Below are 13,156 nucleotides of genomic sequence, written 5' to 3'. Positions count from 1 at the left end.
GGAGGGAGGTTGTCACAAGGGTGCTGGTAGTAGGCCCTTCCGCAGATGGACAAAGAGAGAGAGGTGTGCTGTGCAAAGCAGCCATACCTATTTCCACTGGGCATAGCCTTCCGTGAACCGCTGGACGCTAACATAGCAACCGCTATGTGACTCTGTGTATCTGAAAGTAGTCCCTGCAAGGTGTCCAGCCCCTCTCTAGGAAGCAGAGATGCTAGAGGCTGAACCCAGTGGAGGCCAACTCGCACAATTTCTACTAGAATCACGATTCCTCACTCTATCAATGCTGGTATGTACTGGAGTAGAATTTATGATCTGTGTAAATTAGCATTTTGTCTTATGTCAGTTTTTAGTACTGTAGAAAAAGATAATGTAAGTTGTGTATTTATTTATATTGATGCAATAGTAATGTTCGCTGAGGGAAAACCCTCAGCTCAGCAGAGGCAAAGTTTGTTCGAGGTTTTATGCTAAGGAGGTACCGCTCCTTAAAAGCAGTAAGTCTGAAAGATGTTTGTTTACAGTTGTGTAGTGGAGGAATGGGTAGGAGCCCAATACTAAATCATAGAATTGTCTTAAAATTGTCCAGACAGTTTTCTGGAGTTTCGTTTTTTAGTCCAAGAATGAAGGTTGGCCTGTGTCTCAGTCGTTCTCTCCTTATAGACGGCAATCTTTCCATTTAAACAATGGATATAAGTTAGTATTATAATAGTACTGTATTTTTTACATTTACATTTGATCGTGTATGATAAACCTACGTTAATAAAACAACAAGGTTAACCTTTCTCTTCCGTCTGGTCTCGGTGAGATTGTGTCTTAACTTAGAGCCAGCAAGGAGCCATCATGGCGACAGAGGAATTCTTGGAAAAGGCTTTTTCCTAAAGTTCTAATTAGTGAATATGGAGCTTTTCGATCTTTCTGGAAAAAAGGCTGAAGACCTATTTGCTACTTTCACACGCTTCTCCATGGCAACAGGTTAGGAGGTACTTGCAGCAAGAATCCAGTTTTCATCATACATGGAAGTGTAGAATTTGTCTTCTTTCTGCGCAAAAGATGACTTTTGCGTGGAGGGTCTAGTAAAGATGCTCACGAGTCACTGTCGCTCCATAAAAACATTTGGAGGGTTGCATTTTAAACAGGGTACTGTTCCAAAGTGCTGTTTGATTATGTACTATAGGAAACCTACCTGCATACCTTTTTTAGAGTTGAAGTCCTAAATAATCTCTTTTGAATCTCGGTCCCTGGTTTGAAGAATTGCTTAATTTATCCCAAACTATTATTGGTAATTTTACTTCCTAAAACTCAATATCACCTCTGCAGAGAGCGGCAACGCAATTAGACAATAGATAATACGCAATGAGACTATTAGATAATAGATGATAATAGATACAATATCTGAGATCAGATACTGAGATCTGACATTTGACATTTGGGAGAATATTTGGATCGATCAATTACTAAACATACTCACATCTCCAATAACATTGAGATTGGATTCTGACACCATCTTCTGGCTCAGTGTAGTGGCTTAGTTCGAGAGAACCGTACCAAGTCTCCATGTGGCAGACTTATCTTTTATTTCATTGTACTTTTCTTTCTCTCTGCGGCCATATCGGCCCCACATCAGCTTTTGTAAGGAAGGAACAACAGGGAAAGCCCAAGAGATATCCCGGACTGTTCTTATTTATTTATGTATCTATTTCTGAGTTTATTTATGACTCCCTCTGCTTGCTCGGGCCCCAGTTGCAGGCTGTCTTTCCATCTAAATGTGAGGGGCATACGAACACAAGTCTTTGTCTGAAAACAAAACAAAACATGAAGTATGTCCAAATCCATATCTTTGCATTAAGCCTTTGTTTTCAATGATTTTTTTCTCACCAAAACACCTTACATACGTACATTTTGGTCTAGAGAATGAAGATATCACTCAGCAATGGTAATTAAAGCGTTGTCCTTTTTTAACTGTTCCTGTGTATTCGCATGAGCCCATATCACATGGTCATTTGAACTTGAGTCGGGGCAGGCTATAGTAAAGGATGTGGATCACCTGCAGTTGCAGGTTGTAGCCAGCTGTGTGGTCTGTTTTTTGTTTTGAGGTCGGAGGAGGAGGAGGAGGAGGAGGAGGGAGGGCTCTGCAGTAGCGCTATAGCTGCAGGCAGCAGGTGTTCCAAGCAGGCTGTCGTCTCTCTGGGTGTGTCCCAAATGGCACGCTACTCCCTATATAATGTACTACTTTTGACCAGATGGGCACTGCTCAAAAGCGTTGCTCTATATAGGGAATAGGGTGCTATTTGGGATGCAAAATCCCTCTACACGTGCATGACACCTCCATGGCCCCACCATGGCAGCTGCCTATATCCCCTTGTCCCCTCTGTCCCCCTGTCTGTCAGTGCAGTCTCAGTCGTGGTGTCAGACATGGCATCGGGGTGCCCAGGCTGCCAACCCGTGCCAGCCAGTGTCCGCTCACACTATGAGCTCCAGCTTTGTCCAGCTCCTCTTTGCCAATGTCACAGCAGGGCACTGTGGGGTTGCCCTCTGCTATTCTGTTCCCATGCCAGGAGAAGATGCTTTTCATGGCATTTGGAGAGTTTAATTTGTTTCTCCTTTGGTAATGTCAGAACAGCAGCTGCTTACTCCCTTTGGTTGAAGTTTCAACAACTTTCCCAGTGAACCTTTTCTGTGGGAGCTATTTTCTGTTTGGGTCCCGCTGTAGTTTCATGCACATTTTCTAGTCACTTGTGAGTTATTATGGACACTGATAGACAGTGTCACAACACATTATACAGTGTCTTCAGAAAGTATGCAGTATTCGTACCCCTTGACTTATTACATATTTTGTTGCACTACAGGCTGAATTCAAAATTGAGTACATATTTTTTGGGGTTCTCACCCATCTACACACAATGCCCCATAATGACAAAAATGTTGCACATTTACTGAACATGAAATACAGAAATATCTTATTTACCTACATTTTCACACCCCTGAATCAATACTTTGTAGAAGCACCTTTGGAAGCAATTACATCTGTGAATTTTTTGGGGTAAGTCTCTAAGAGCACACCTGGATTGTGCAACATTTGCCCATTATTCCTTTCAAAAGTCTTCAAGCTCTGTCAAATTGGTTGTTGATCATTACCAGACAACCATTTTCAGGTCTTGCCATAGATTTTCAAGCAGATTTAAGTCAAAACTGTAACTCAGGAACATTCACACTCTTCTTGGTAAGCAACTCCGGTGTAGATTTGGCCATGTGGTTTAGGTTATTGTCCTGCTGAAAGGTCAATTAATTTCCCAGTGTCTGGTGGAAGCAGACTGAATCAATCAAATGTATATATAAAGCCCTTTTTACATCAGCTGAACCAGGTTTTCCTCTAGGATTTTGCTTTTCCATTTCTTTTTTATCCTGAAAAACTCCCCATTCCTTAACGATTACAAGCATACCCATAACATGATGCAGCCACAACTATGCTTGAAAATATGGAGAGTGGTACTCAGTAATGTATCGTATTTGCCCCAAACATAACACAGAATGCATATTTTGGAATATTACATTTTTTACAGGCCTCCTTTTTACAATGTTGTTGATCCATCCTCAGTTTTCTCCTATCACAGCCAATAAACTCTGTAACTGTTTTAAAGTCACCATTGGCCTCATGGTGAAATCCCTGAATGGTTCCGTCCTCTCTGGCAACTGAGTTAGGAAGGACGCCTGTATCTTTGTAGTGACTGGGTGTATTGATACACCATCCAAAGTGCAATTAATAACTTCACCATGCTCCAAGGTATATTCAATGTCTGTTTGTTTTTTTACCCATCTACCAATAGGTGCCCTTTGCGAGACTGTAAAACCTCCCTAGTCTTTTTGGTTGAATCTGGTTTTGAAATTCATTGCTCGACTGATAATACAGATAATTGTGTGGGGTACAGAGATGGGCCAATCATTCAAAAATCGTCTTAAACACTGTTATTGCACACAGAGTCCATGCAACTTATTATGTGACTTGTTAAGCACATTTTTACTCCTGAACTTATTTAAGCTTCCCATAACAAAGGGGTTGAATACTTATTGACTCAAGACATTTCAGCTCTTCATTTTTTATTAATTTAATTAATAAAGAAACATAATTCCACTTGTACATTATGGGGTATTGTGTGTAGGCCAGTGACAAAAACACAACACATGTGGAAAAAGTCAAGGGGTGTGAATATTTTCTGAAGGCTCTGTATGTGTATTATAAGGCTTTGTAAAGGATGTTATTGCATTATATGTATGTACTTCATAAAACAGTGATACCAGGAATGTCTCTCTGGTCTAATGGTCATCTATACCAGCCCAGCCCACGCGTCTGTTTTTCCCCCTCTATACACCGAACAAAAGACTGAGTTTGGTAATCACTGTCTGAGAGTCAATGGAACTCTGAAAACATGTGACTGGACCCAATAGTTTCCTTTCAATGTGATAATGAGATACAGTGTCATTTTGTTATTTTACTCTTTTCTCCTTAATTGATTCAGAAATAGCCTCCAAATTGTCAGTTGTCTGAACACTTTACTGATTTACTATGGATCTTTCTAGAAATATATTCACAAACCATCTATCAGCAGTGTTCTCCTCTAAAAGTTGTATATTTTCTATGTTATGGGTGAGTAGAATTCGGAGCTCATTGGATTGAATGGATCATGGTTCTGATACTCAAACAATGAAAAGAACATCTTTCTTTTCCATTGTAATCCGTCAAAGTTACCCTGCATTAGAGCCTGTCGAATAAAGTAGTAGCATCTCGGTCATGGCATCTCTATCAGTCTGTCAGTTAGTCTGTCCTGTGGACTGGACCAACTGGGGATGATGAGGGTGGTATTGATCAGTTTAGGGATGAGCCGAGGATGAGATGATTCTCTTCGGTGTGCGGCCTAGGCCATAAAACAGAATGTTTTATGTTCCTCTTAGCTGTCACCACCACATCCAATCGCTACCCCCCTTCCCTTACCCTTACCCTATGCCCCCCCCCTCCCCCCCACCCACCTACCCAACTCATGAGGGAGAGCTGAGTCAGGCGGCTAGGACTTAACCCCCCCCCCACACACACACAGCCCCTGTAGCCCAAGCACAGATTATGACCTTGGCCTGGCCACCCGTGCAGGGGGGAGGAGCTGTCCCTCTTTATCCAACCATGCAGGGACTGCGCAGGAAAAGTGTGCTAATTACCAGCGCTAATGATGTCCTTGTTCGTCACAGCTTAGCATCGCTACATTGCCATGCGATAATAACCCCGTAGCCTCAGTGAGAAATTCAGAGTAGCATTATGACGATCACTTTCAATGATAGGGAGCAGGTAGGGTCAGGGGGTTTAGTTGCTAGCGGATCTCAATTTTGCGGATCTGGGATTTTTTGCATGATGTAATCTAAATTAGCCAGTATGACTATGAACCTTAACAAAGTAGACCTGAATTGAGTGTAGCAAATACATAATAGAAATTTGATTTTCAACTTCTTTACAGGTTGTATTTTGACTGAGGTCCAGGGCTTGGTTGGAGTAGTGTCACCGAAAGTGTGACGTCATGGCACAACTAAAGCATAATTTGTCGCTTAGCTATTAGGCAGGACTTATTTTGTCTGCGTTCGGTTATGTTTAAAGTTTGACTCATTGATTCCCGTTGACTGACAAGCAACTGGTATCCCAACGTGGTCAGAATCAGACAAAATAAATTCCCCCGCATCTGTTCCGTACAATTTGGAAAACAGCTCGGAGCATGGCAGCCTGGCATTACGGAGCTAGAGCCTATAATCATTGTGCTGTAAAAAGCCAGAATCCAGCAGCCGCAAACCATGTGGCCTCCTCAGAGTGGTGGCCAATCAGAACCATCCCCAGCCACTATGCCTTGTCACCCTGACTCCCTCCACTGTCTCTTCCTGGTTAGCAATAATGTTCCCTGAACATATGGGGGAAATTCTGGATCCTGTTCTTATGTCAGACAACTAGTATGTTCACCAAACTTGATTTGAACATATTCAGTTGAACTTGATACTCCAAATTTAAGGAAACAGGAGAAAAGTATTAAATGTAATGACATTTATTCATATCTTCCTTATCTGTATTTTGTATTTTCTGCAATAAAATAACACTTGAGGCATAACTTTTGCAGAATTGAACATTCAATAAACCAAACCTTTTCGACCGTATGCCCCATAGCCATATAGTGATGGAGAGATTCGTCTGTGATATTCCCTCAAATGCTAAGCGCCTATTTTCCATCGTTATGCCGTTTAATGCGATCAGAGCGCTAATCAGATTGCGTTGAAGTAACTCCATGACACAGTTGTGTCCGTAGTTGCTGCTGCTGGATTAGAGGGAGCTGGTAGGGCATTGGGCATGGCAGGCAGATCCAAGCCCTAATCTCTAAAACCCTCCTATGGTTTGGCCTTGAAGAGAGGCTAGGGCAGTGGTGTCACTGTGGGAGAGAGGGCTTTAAAGTCCAGGGACTACAGTTGAAAATGAAACAACTTCTGGGTTGTACCATTGGATTAATATATTTCTTCTGCATCTGTAAATACCAACCATTAGTCTGTGTGATTAACGGGGGCTGAGCTAGAGTGGTGTTTGTGAGAAGGTGCCCGAGGCCGGATATTTTTACAAAAACGCCTGTAAAGTCTGCATGGTTTGAGCTACAAACGTATCTATGAAAAGCGGAGGCTCTCATGAACACGCACATGTAACATGTTTTGCTCTATGACGCTGACAAGTGACACAAGAGTCGTTAAGGGGTAAGGGGTTCTTCTACATAGAAGATCATAGGAAGTCCCAGGGCAAGCAGCCCTAGCACCAGGAAGGCAAAGTGTTCCCATTTTTAACCATTTCATGTGTCTGAAGGTAGAACTCCGCCGTCCTGGCAGGCCCAGAGAGCAAATCAAGAGCACCTATAGGCCTACCGCTGGCCAATCAGATAGCTCAGATCACTGTGTCTGCACAGTTTCCTCGAGCCATAGACTGTAAAAAGAAGCCTCAAACACACAGCAAAGTTGATACTGTGAGATTTCAAGACTTTTAAAACCATGACTAGAGAGAGACTTAATGAATACAGCAAAGAGCTGCTATTTTCATGAATAAATTAATGTCTAAGCTGTTATTAAGCACTGTCATCACTTTGTTCAAAGCCATAAAATGTGTGTTCTCCCTACTTCCACTCACGCTACAACCAGCACTGCAGATGCAATGAATGAGTAGGAAAGTGTTCAGATAAGGTAGCGTTGTTATTATTAGCAGCCTGGGTCTTTTATAATTTTGAGGAATATTTCACTTTCTCAAGTCATCGGAGTAACAACATGAATTGGTGCGTGAGGCAGAAACAATGCAGCGCGACTTGAGTTTCGCCATCAGCTGGAAGACGGTGTCCCCTTTTCTCAGAGGAGGGAGAGCGGAGGGACGGTAAGTCGGGTGAGTGGCAGCCTCACTGCTGCTCCCTCCCCCCAGACTGACCATCAAATGGCGGCCATCCGTCCAGTAAAAAAAAATAGAATCAAATTATTATGCTCGCTCAGCTGTGCCTCGCAAGTAGGCTAATACGACAAATTAAATCAATCAAATCAAACTTAATTTCTCACATGCACAACAAGTGTAGACCTTACCGTGAAATACTTACTTACAAGTCCTTAACCAACAGCGCAGTTCAAGAAGAGTTAAGAAAGTATTTACCAAATAAACTAAAGTAGAATATAAAAATAATAAAAAGTAACACAATAACATAACAATAACGAGGCTATATACAGGAGATACCGGTACGGAGTCAGTGTGAGGGGGTACAGGTTAGTTGAGGTAATTTGTATATGTAGGTAGGGGTGAAGTGACTATGCGTAGATAATAACCAGCGAGTAGCAGCAGTGTACAAAATGTCCAGTGGACAATGTAATAGTCCGGTGGCCATTTGATTAATTGTTCAGCAGTCATATGGCTTGGGGGTAGAAGCTGTTAAGGAACCTTTTGGTCCTAGACTTGGCGCTCCGGTACCGCTTGTCGTGCGGTAGCAGAGAAAACAGTCTATGACTTGGGTGACTGGAGTCTCTGACAATTTTATGGGCTTTCTTCTGACACCGCTTATTATATAGGTCCTGGATGGCAGGAAGCTTGGCCCCAGTGTTGTACTGGGCCGTACGCAGTACCCTCTGTAGCGCCTTACGGTCAGATGAGGACGAAGTTTGCCAGATAGTTTTGAGCAGTTTTGAGTTGTCATGTGACATGTTTCATTTACTGTAGCCATGTAATGTTATGTTATGTTATGTTGTGTTGTGTTATGTTATCTTTTGTTATCTTAGGTTGTCTTATGTTATGTGTTATATTGTGTTATGTTATGTATTATGTTGTGTAATGTTATGTTGTGTAATGTTATGTTGTGTTATGTGTTGTGTTATGTTATATTGTGTTATGTTGTGTTTATGTTATGTTATGTGTTATGTTGTGTTATGTTGTGTTATGTTATGTGTTATGTTATGTTGTGGTATGTTATGTTGTGTTATGTTATGTGTTATGTTGTGTCATATTATGTTGTGTTATGTGTTATGTTATGTTGTGGTATGTTATGTTGTGTTATGTTATGTGTTATGTTGTGGTATGTTATGTTGTGTTATGTTGTGTTATGTTTTATGTTATGTTATATTGTGTTATGTTATGTGTTATGTTGTGTCATGTTATGTTGTGCTATGTGTTATGTTGTGTTATGTTGTGTGTATGTTATGTTATATGTTATGTTATATTGTGTTACATTGTGTTTATGTTATGTTATGTGTTATGTTGTGTTATGTTATGTTATGTTTTGTGTTATGTTATATTGTGTTATGTTGTGTTTATTTTATGTTATGTGTTATGTTGTGTCATGTTAAGTTGTGTTATGTTATGTGTTGTGTTGTGTTATGTTATGTTATGTTTTGTGTTATGTTATATTGTGTTATGTTGTGTGTTATATTGTGTTATGTTGTGTTTATGTTATGTTGTCTTATGGTATGTGTTATGTTGTGTTATGTTTTGTGTTATGTTATGTGTTATGTTGTGTCATGTTAAGTTGTGTTATGTTGTGTTATGTTATGTTATGTTGTCTTATGGTATGTGTTATGTTGTGTTATGTTTTGTGTTATGTTATGTGTTATATTGTGTCATGTTGTGTTATGTTATGTTGTGTTATGTTGTGTTATGTTATGTTGTCTTATGGTATGTGTTATGTTGTGTCATGTTTTGTGTTATGTTATGTTATGTGTTATGTTATGTTATGTGTTATATTGTGTCATGTTGTGTTATGTTGTGTTATGTTATGTTATGTTTTGTGTTATGTTATGTGTTATATTGTGTCATGTTGTGTTATGTTGTGTCTTTTTACTATCAAAATAAAGAGAGTTCCACACTCCATATATCAACTCCAAGTCATTTATTGGGTATTTACCAACGTTTCGGCATCACTCTGCCTTCTTCATGGTTCATGTTTTGTGTGCTTATTGCTATCCTTTGTTACTATGTGTTTGTGCCTTGTTGCATCTTAATAACGTGTCATATAAAGCAGTGTGTGGGAGTTGCTAACCCCCTGACTCTGTGCGTTTCAGCCGTGACAGTGACCTCTCTAAAATCATCTCCAACCTCCACCACACAAGACAGCACGGCATGCCCGAGGACCAGCCAGCCACTGACCTCAGCACCAACACAGGACACACAGGTAAGATACTACAAGACCTGGGACGGGGGTTTGGGTGTTGTGTGTGTTTCTATATGTCTGTGTATCTCTTAGTTTTTTCCCCTGTATTCCACCAATTTGCAATAAGGTTACGTTTTCTTTACATCAACATGAGTAATTCATCACCATTATGCATTAGTCCATTAATGTGCTGTAATTTGTTTGATTGGGGAATTTACTGTAAGCTTATTACTGATTCCTGAAGGTGGCTCTCAAGTCGATTACTTAAGGTTCTTGTTAGCCTGTTCTATTGCACTCCAGGTTTTTCCTTAGCCCCCTGTTTTAAATTACCACTAAATAAATAGCTTTGTTTGCCATTAATCCAGTTTCATGGGCGTAAAGGAACCATGGTGTGTGTTAAGCTACAGTAAGAGCCTTCTGACAGTTTACAGCCCAACAGTTAAACGCCCTAATAACACCAGCCACTGTTTCATCAGTTTTAGTTCTGAATCAGACTGTTTTAGTTCTGAATCAGACTGTTTTAGTTCTGAATCAGACTGTTTTAGTTCTGAATTAGACTGTTTTAGTTCTGAATCAGACTGTTTTAGTTCTGAATTAGACTGTTTTAGTTCTGAATTAGACTGTTTTAGTTCTGAATCAGACTGTTTTAGTTCTGAATCAGACTGTTTTAGTTTTGAATTAGACTGTTTTAGTTCTGAATCAGACTGTTTTAGTTCTGAATCAGACTGTTTTAGTTCTGAATTAGACTGTTTTAGTTCTGAATCAGACTGTTTTAGTTCTGAATCAGACTGTTTTAGTTCTGAATCAGACTGTTTTAGTTCTGAATTAGACTGTTTTAGTTCTGAATCAGACTGTTTTAGTTCTGAATCAGACTGTTTTAGTTCTGAATCAGACTGTTTTAGTTCTGAATCAGACTGTTTTAGTTCTGAATCAGACTGTTTTAGTTCTGAATCAGACTGTTTTAGTTCTGAATCAGACTGTTTTAGTTCTGAATCAGACTGTTTTAGTTCTGAATCAGACTGTTTTAGTTCTGAATTAGACTGTTTTAGTTCTGAATCAGACTGTTTTAGTTCTGAATTAGACTGTTTTAGTTCTGAATCAGACTGTTTTAGTTCTGAATCAGACTGTTTTAGTTCTGAATTAGACTGTTTTAGTTCTGAATCAGACTGTTTTAGTTCTGAATCAGACTGTTTTAGTTCTGAATTAGACTGTTTTAGTTCTGAATCAGACTGTTTTAGTTCTGAATTAGACTGTTTTAGTTCTGAATTAGACTGTTTTAGTTCTGAATCAGACTGTTTTAGTTCTGAATCAGACTGTTTTAGTTTTGAATTAGACTGTTTTAGTTCTGAATCAGACTGTTTTAGTTCTGAATCAGACTGTTTTAGTTTTGAATTAGACTGTTTTAGTTCTGAATTAGACTGTTTTAGTTCTGAATCAGACTGTTTTAGTTCTGAATCAGACTGTTTTAGTTTTGAATTAGACTGTTTTAGTTCTGAATCAGACTGTTTTAGTTCTGAATTAGACTGTTTTAGTTCTGAATCAGACTGTTTTAGTTCTGAATTAGACTGTTTTAGTTCTGAATCAGACTGTTTTAGTTCTGAATCAGACTGTTTTAGTTCTGAATCAGACTGTTTTAGTTTTGAATTAGACTGTTTTAGTTCTGAATTAGACTGTTTTAGTTCTGAATCAGACTGTTTTAGTTCTGAATCAGACTGTTTTAGTTTTGAATCAGACTGTTTTAGTTCTGAATCAGACTGTTTTAGTTCTGAATTAGACTGTTTTAGTTCTGAATCAGACTGTTTTAGTTCTGAATTAGACTGTTTTAGTTCTGAATCAGACTGTTTTAGTTCTGAATTAGACTGTTTTAGTTCTGAATCAGACTGTTTTAGTTCTGAATTAGACTGTTTTAGTTCTGAATCAGACTGTTTTAGTTTTGAATCAGACTGTTTTAGTTCTGAATTAGACTGTTTTAGTTCTGAATCAGACTGTTTTAGTTCTGAATTAGACTGTTTTAGTTCTGAATCAGACTGTTTTAGTTCTGAATTAGACTGTTTTAGTTCTGAATTAGACTGTTTTAGTTCTGAATCAGACTGAATGTTGGAACTTTATACTTTCAGGTCGATACTTGTGTAATATTTCTGTGTAACATGAAGTGATAGAGTGATAGAGTGATAGAGTGATAGAGTGATAGAGTGGATTGGTATTTAGATACTTTAGCTGTTGTGTTCTGGTGATAACTTTTCTGTTTTGTGTCCTTGTATATTGTGATCTGTGCCCATGTATGCATACGTATGCGTTTCATCAAAGGTACATTGAGTAATATTTTTTTTTTTATATAGCCTTTATTTAACGAGGCAAGTCAGTTAAGAACAAATTATTATTTATAATGACGGACTACCCCGGCCAAACCCGGACGACTCTGGGCCAATTGTGCGCCGCCCTATGGGACTCCCAATCACAGCTGGTTGTGATACAGCCTGGAATCGAACCAGGGTATGTAGTGATGCCTCTTGCACTGAGATGCAGTACCTTAGACGCCTGCGCAACTCGGGGGCAAAAAAAGTTGTCTAATTTTTCTAAAGATAGATGGTTCTATTTAGTAGACATTGAATAAACTACCACGAATAGGGATTAGCCGTGTCTGAAGTCCCCTAATGTTTTGGTGGACGAAGGTGTCTGGAAGGGCCATTTATACTGTAGGGACATACTGTATACTTATTACACTCTAAATGCTCTTTCATTCCAAACTATCTCCCAAATGTTGGGTTGGTAGGGACCCGCTGGTTTGTGGGTTAAAACTAGGTTTAGCCGAGCTAAAACAGTTTTGGTTAAATAGAGTTTGTCACAAGAAGTTCAGGATTTTGCAATAGACGATGTCTAAGATGTTAGCTGGATCCTCAGCCTGAAAGTAGTCTATGGGCCAGGAGAAACTGTAAATCATAGTTTGGTTTTAAACAGTCACCACAAACTTGTAAAGTGTTACCAACAAAGTTGATCAACTACAGATGGAACCGATAACGCAGTACCCTTACCATGTTCAAGTGGAACATTGTTCAGAGGGGAGAGCATTAACCCCTGTGGACGTTCTGTTCTTCTTCATCCCATTAGTCAGAGGGGCATACATGTGGCATAATCACAACCCAAATCCAACACCTCGTCTTCTACTGTATCTCTCTGATCTCATCCGTCTAGAAGCTTAATTGCCCATACGGTACATAATACAGAGGACTGAGGGGGCGGAGGGATGTCTGTTTATCCCCCCTCATTTGGGTGGGGGACGGGGGCGATAAAGTCTCAGCTGCCCAATGTCTTTAGACCCATGTTTGGGACAGATTTCCCAAAAAGACCTGTCTAATCAGCTGCTAAGCCTAATGGAGAAATTAGCCTGTGAATGGTAATCTTAATGGAGAAAGACACAAAGCGATGAGGGAGGGTAAGGGGAGGAGGATGAGGGGGAGGGGGGATGAGTGCGGTGCGGCAAGCGCCGG

At 39.8% G+C, this 13,156-nt stretch overlaps 1 protein-coding gene across 1 annotated transcript in view; it reads left to right on the top strand.

The window, feature by feature from the left end:
• Window positions 1–13,156, top strand: part of samd11 (sterile alpha motif domain containing 11) — a 96,782-nt gene that overhangs the window by 36,559 nt on the left and 47,067 nt on the right. Inside the window, exon 4 of the mRNA XM_039010415.1 lies at window positions 9,580–9,689. Coding sequence (XP_038866343.1) covers window positions 9,580–9,689 — 110 coding nt within the window. The remainder of the gene's footprint in view (window positions 1–9,579; window positions 9,690–13,156) is intronic.

The sequence above is a fragment of the Salvelinus namaycush genome, chromosome 16, assembly GCF_016432855.1.
Source record: "Salvelinus namaycush isolate Seneca chromosome 16, SaNama_1.0, whole genome shotgun sequence".
Lineage (NCBI taxonomy): Eukaryota > Metazoa > Chordata > Actinopteri > Salmoniformes > Salmonidae > Salvelinus > Salvelinus namaycush.
The sequence above is the reverse complement of the archived record's forward strand: the minus strand, read 5'-3'. Positions and strand labels throughout refer to the sequence as shown.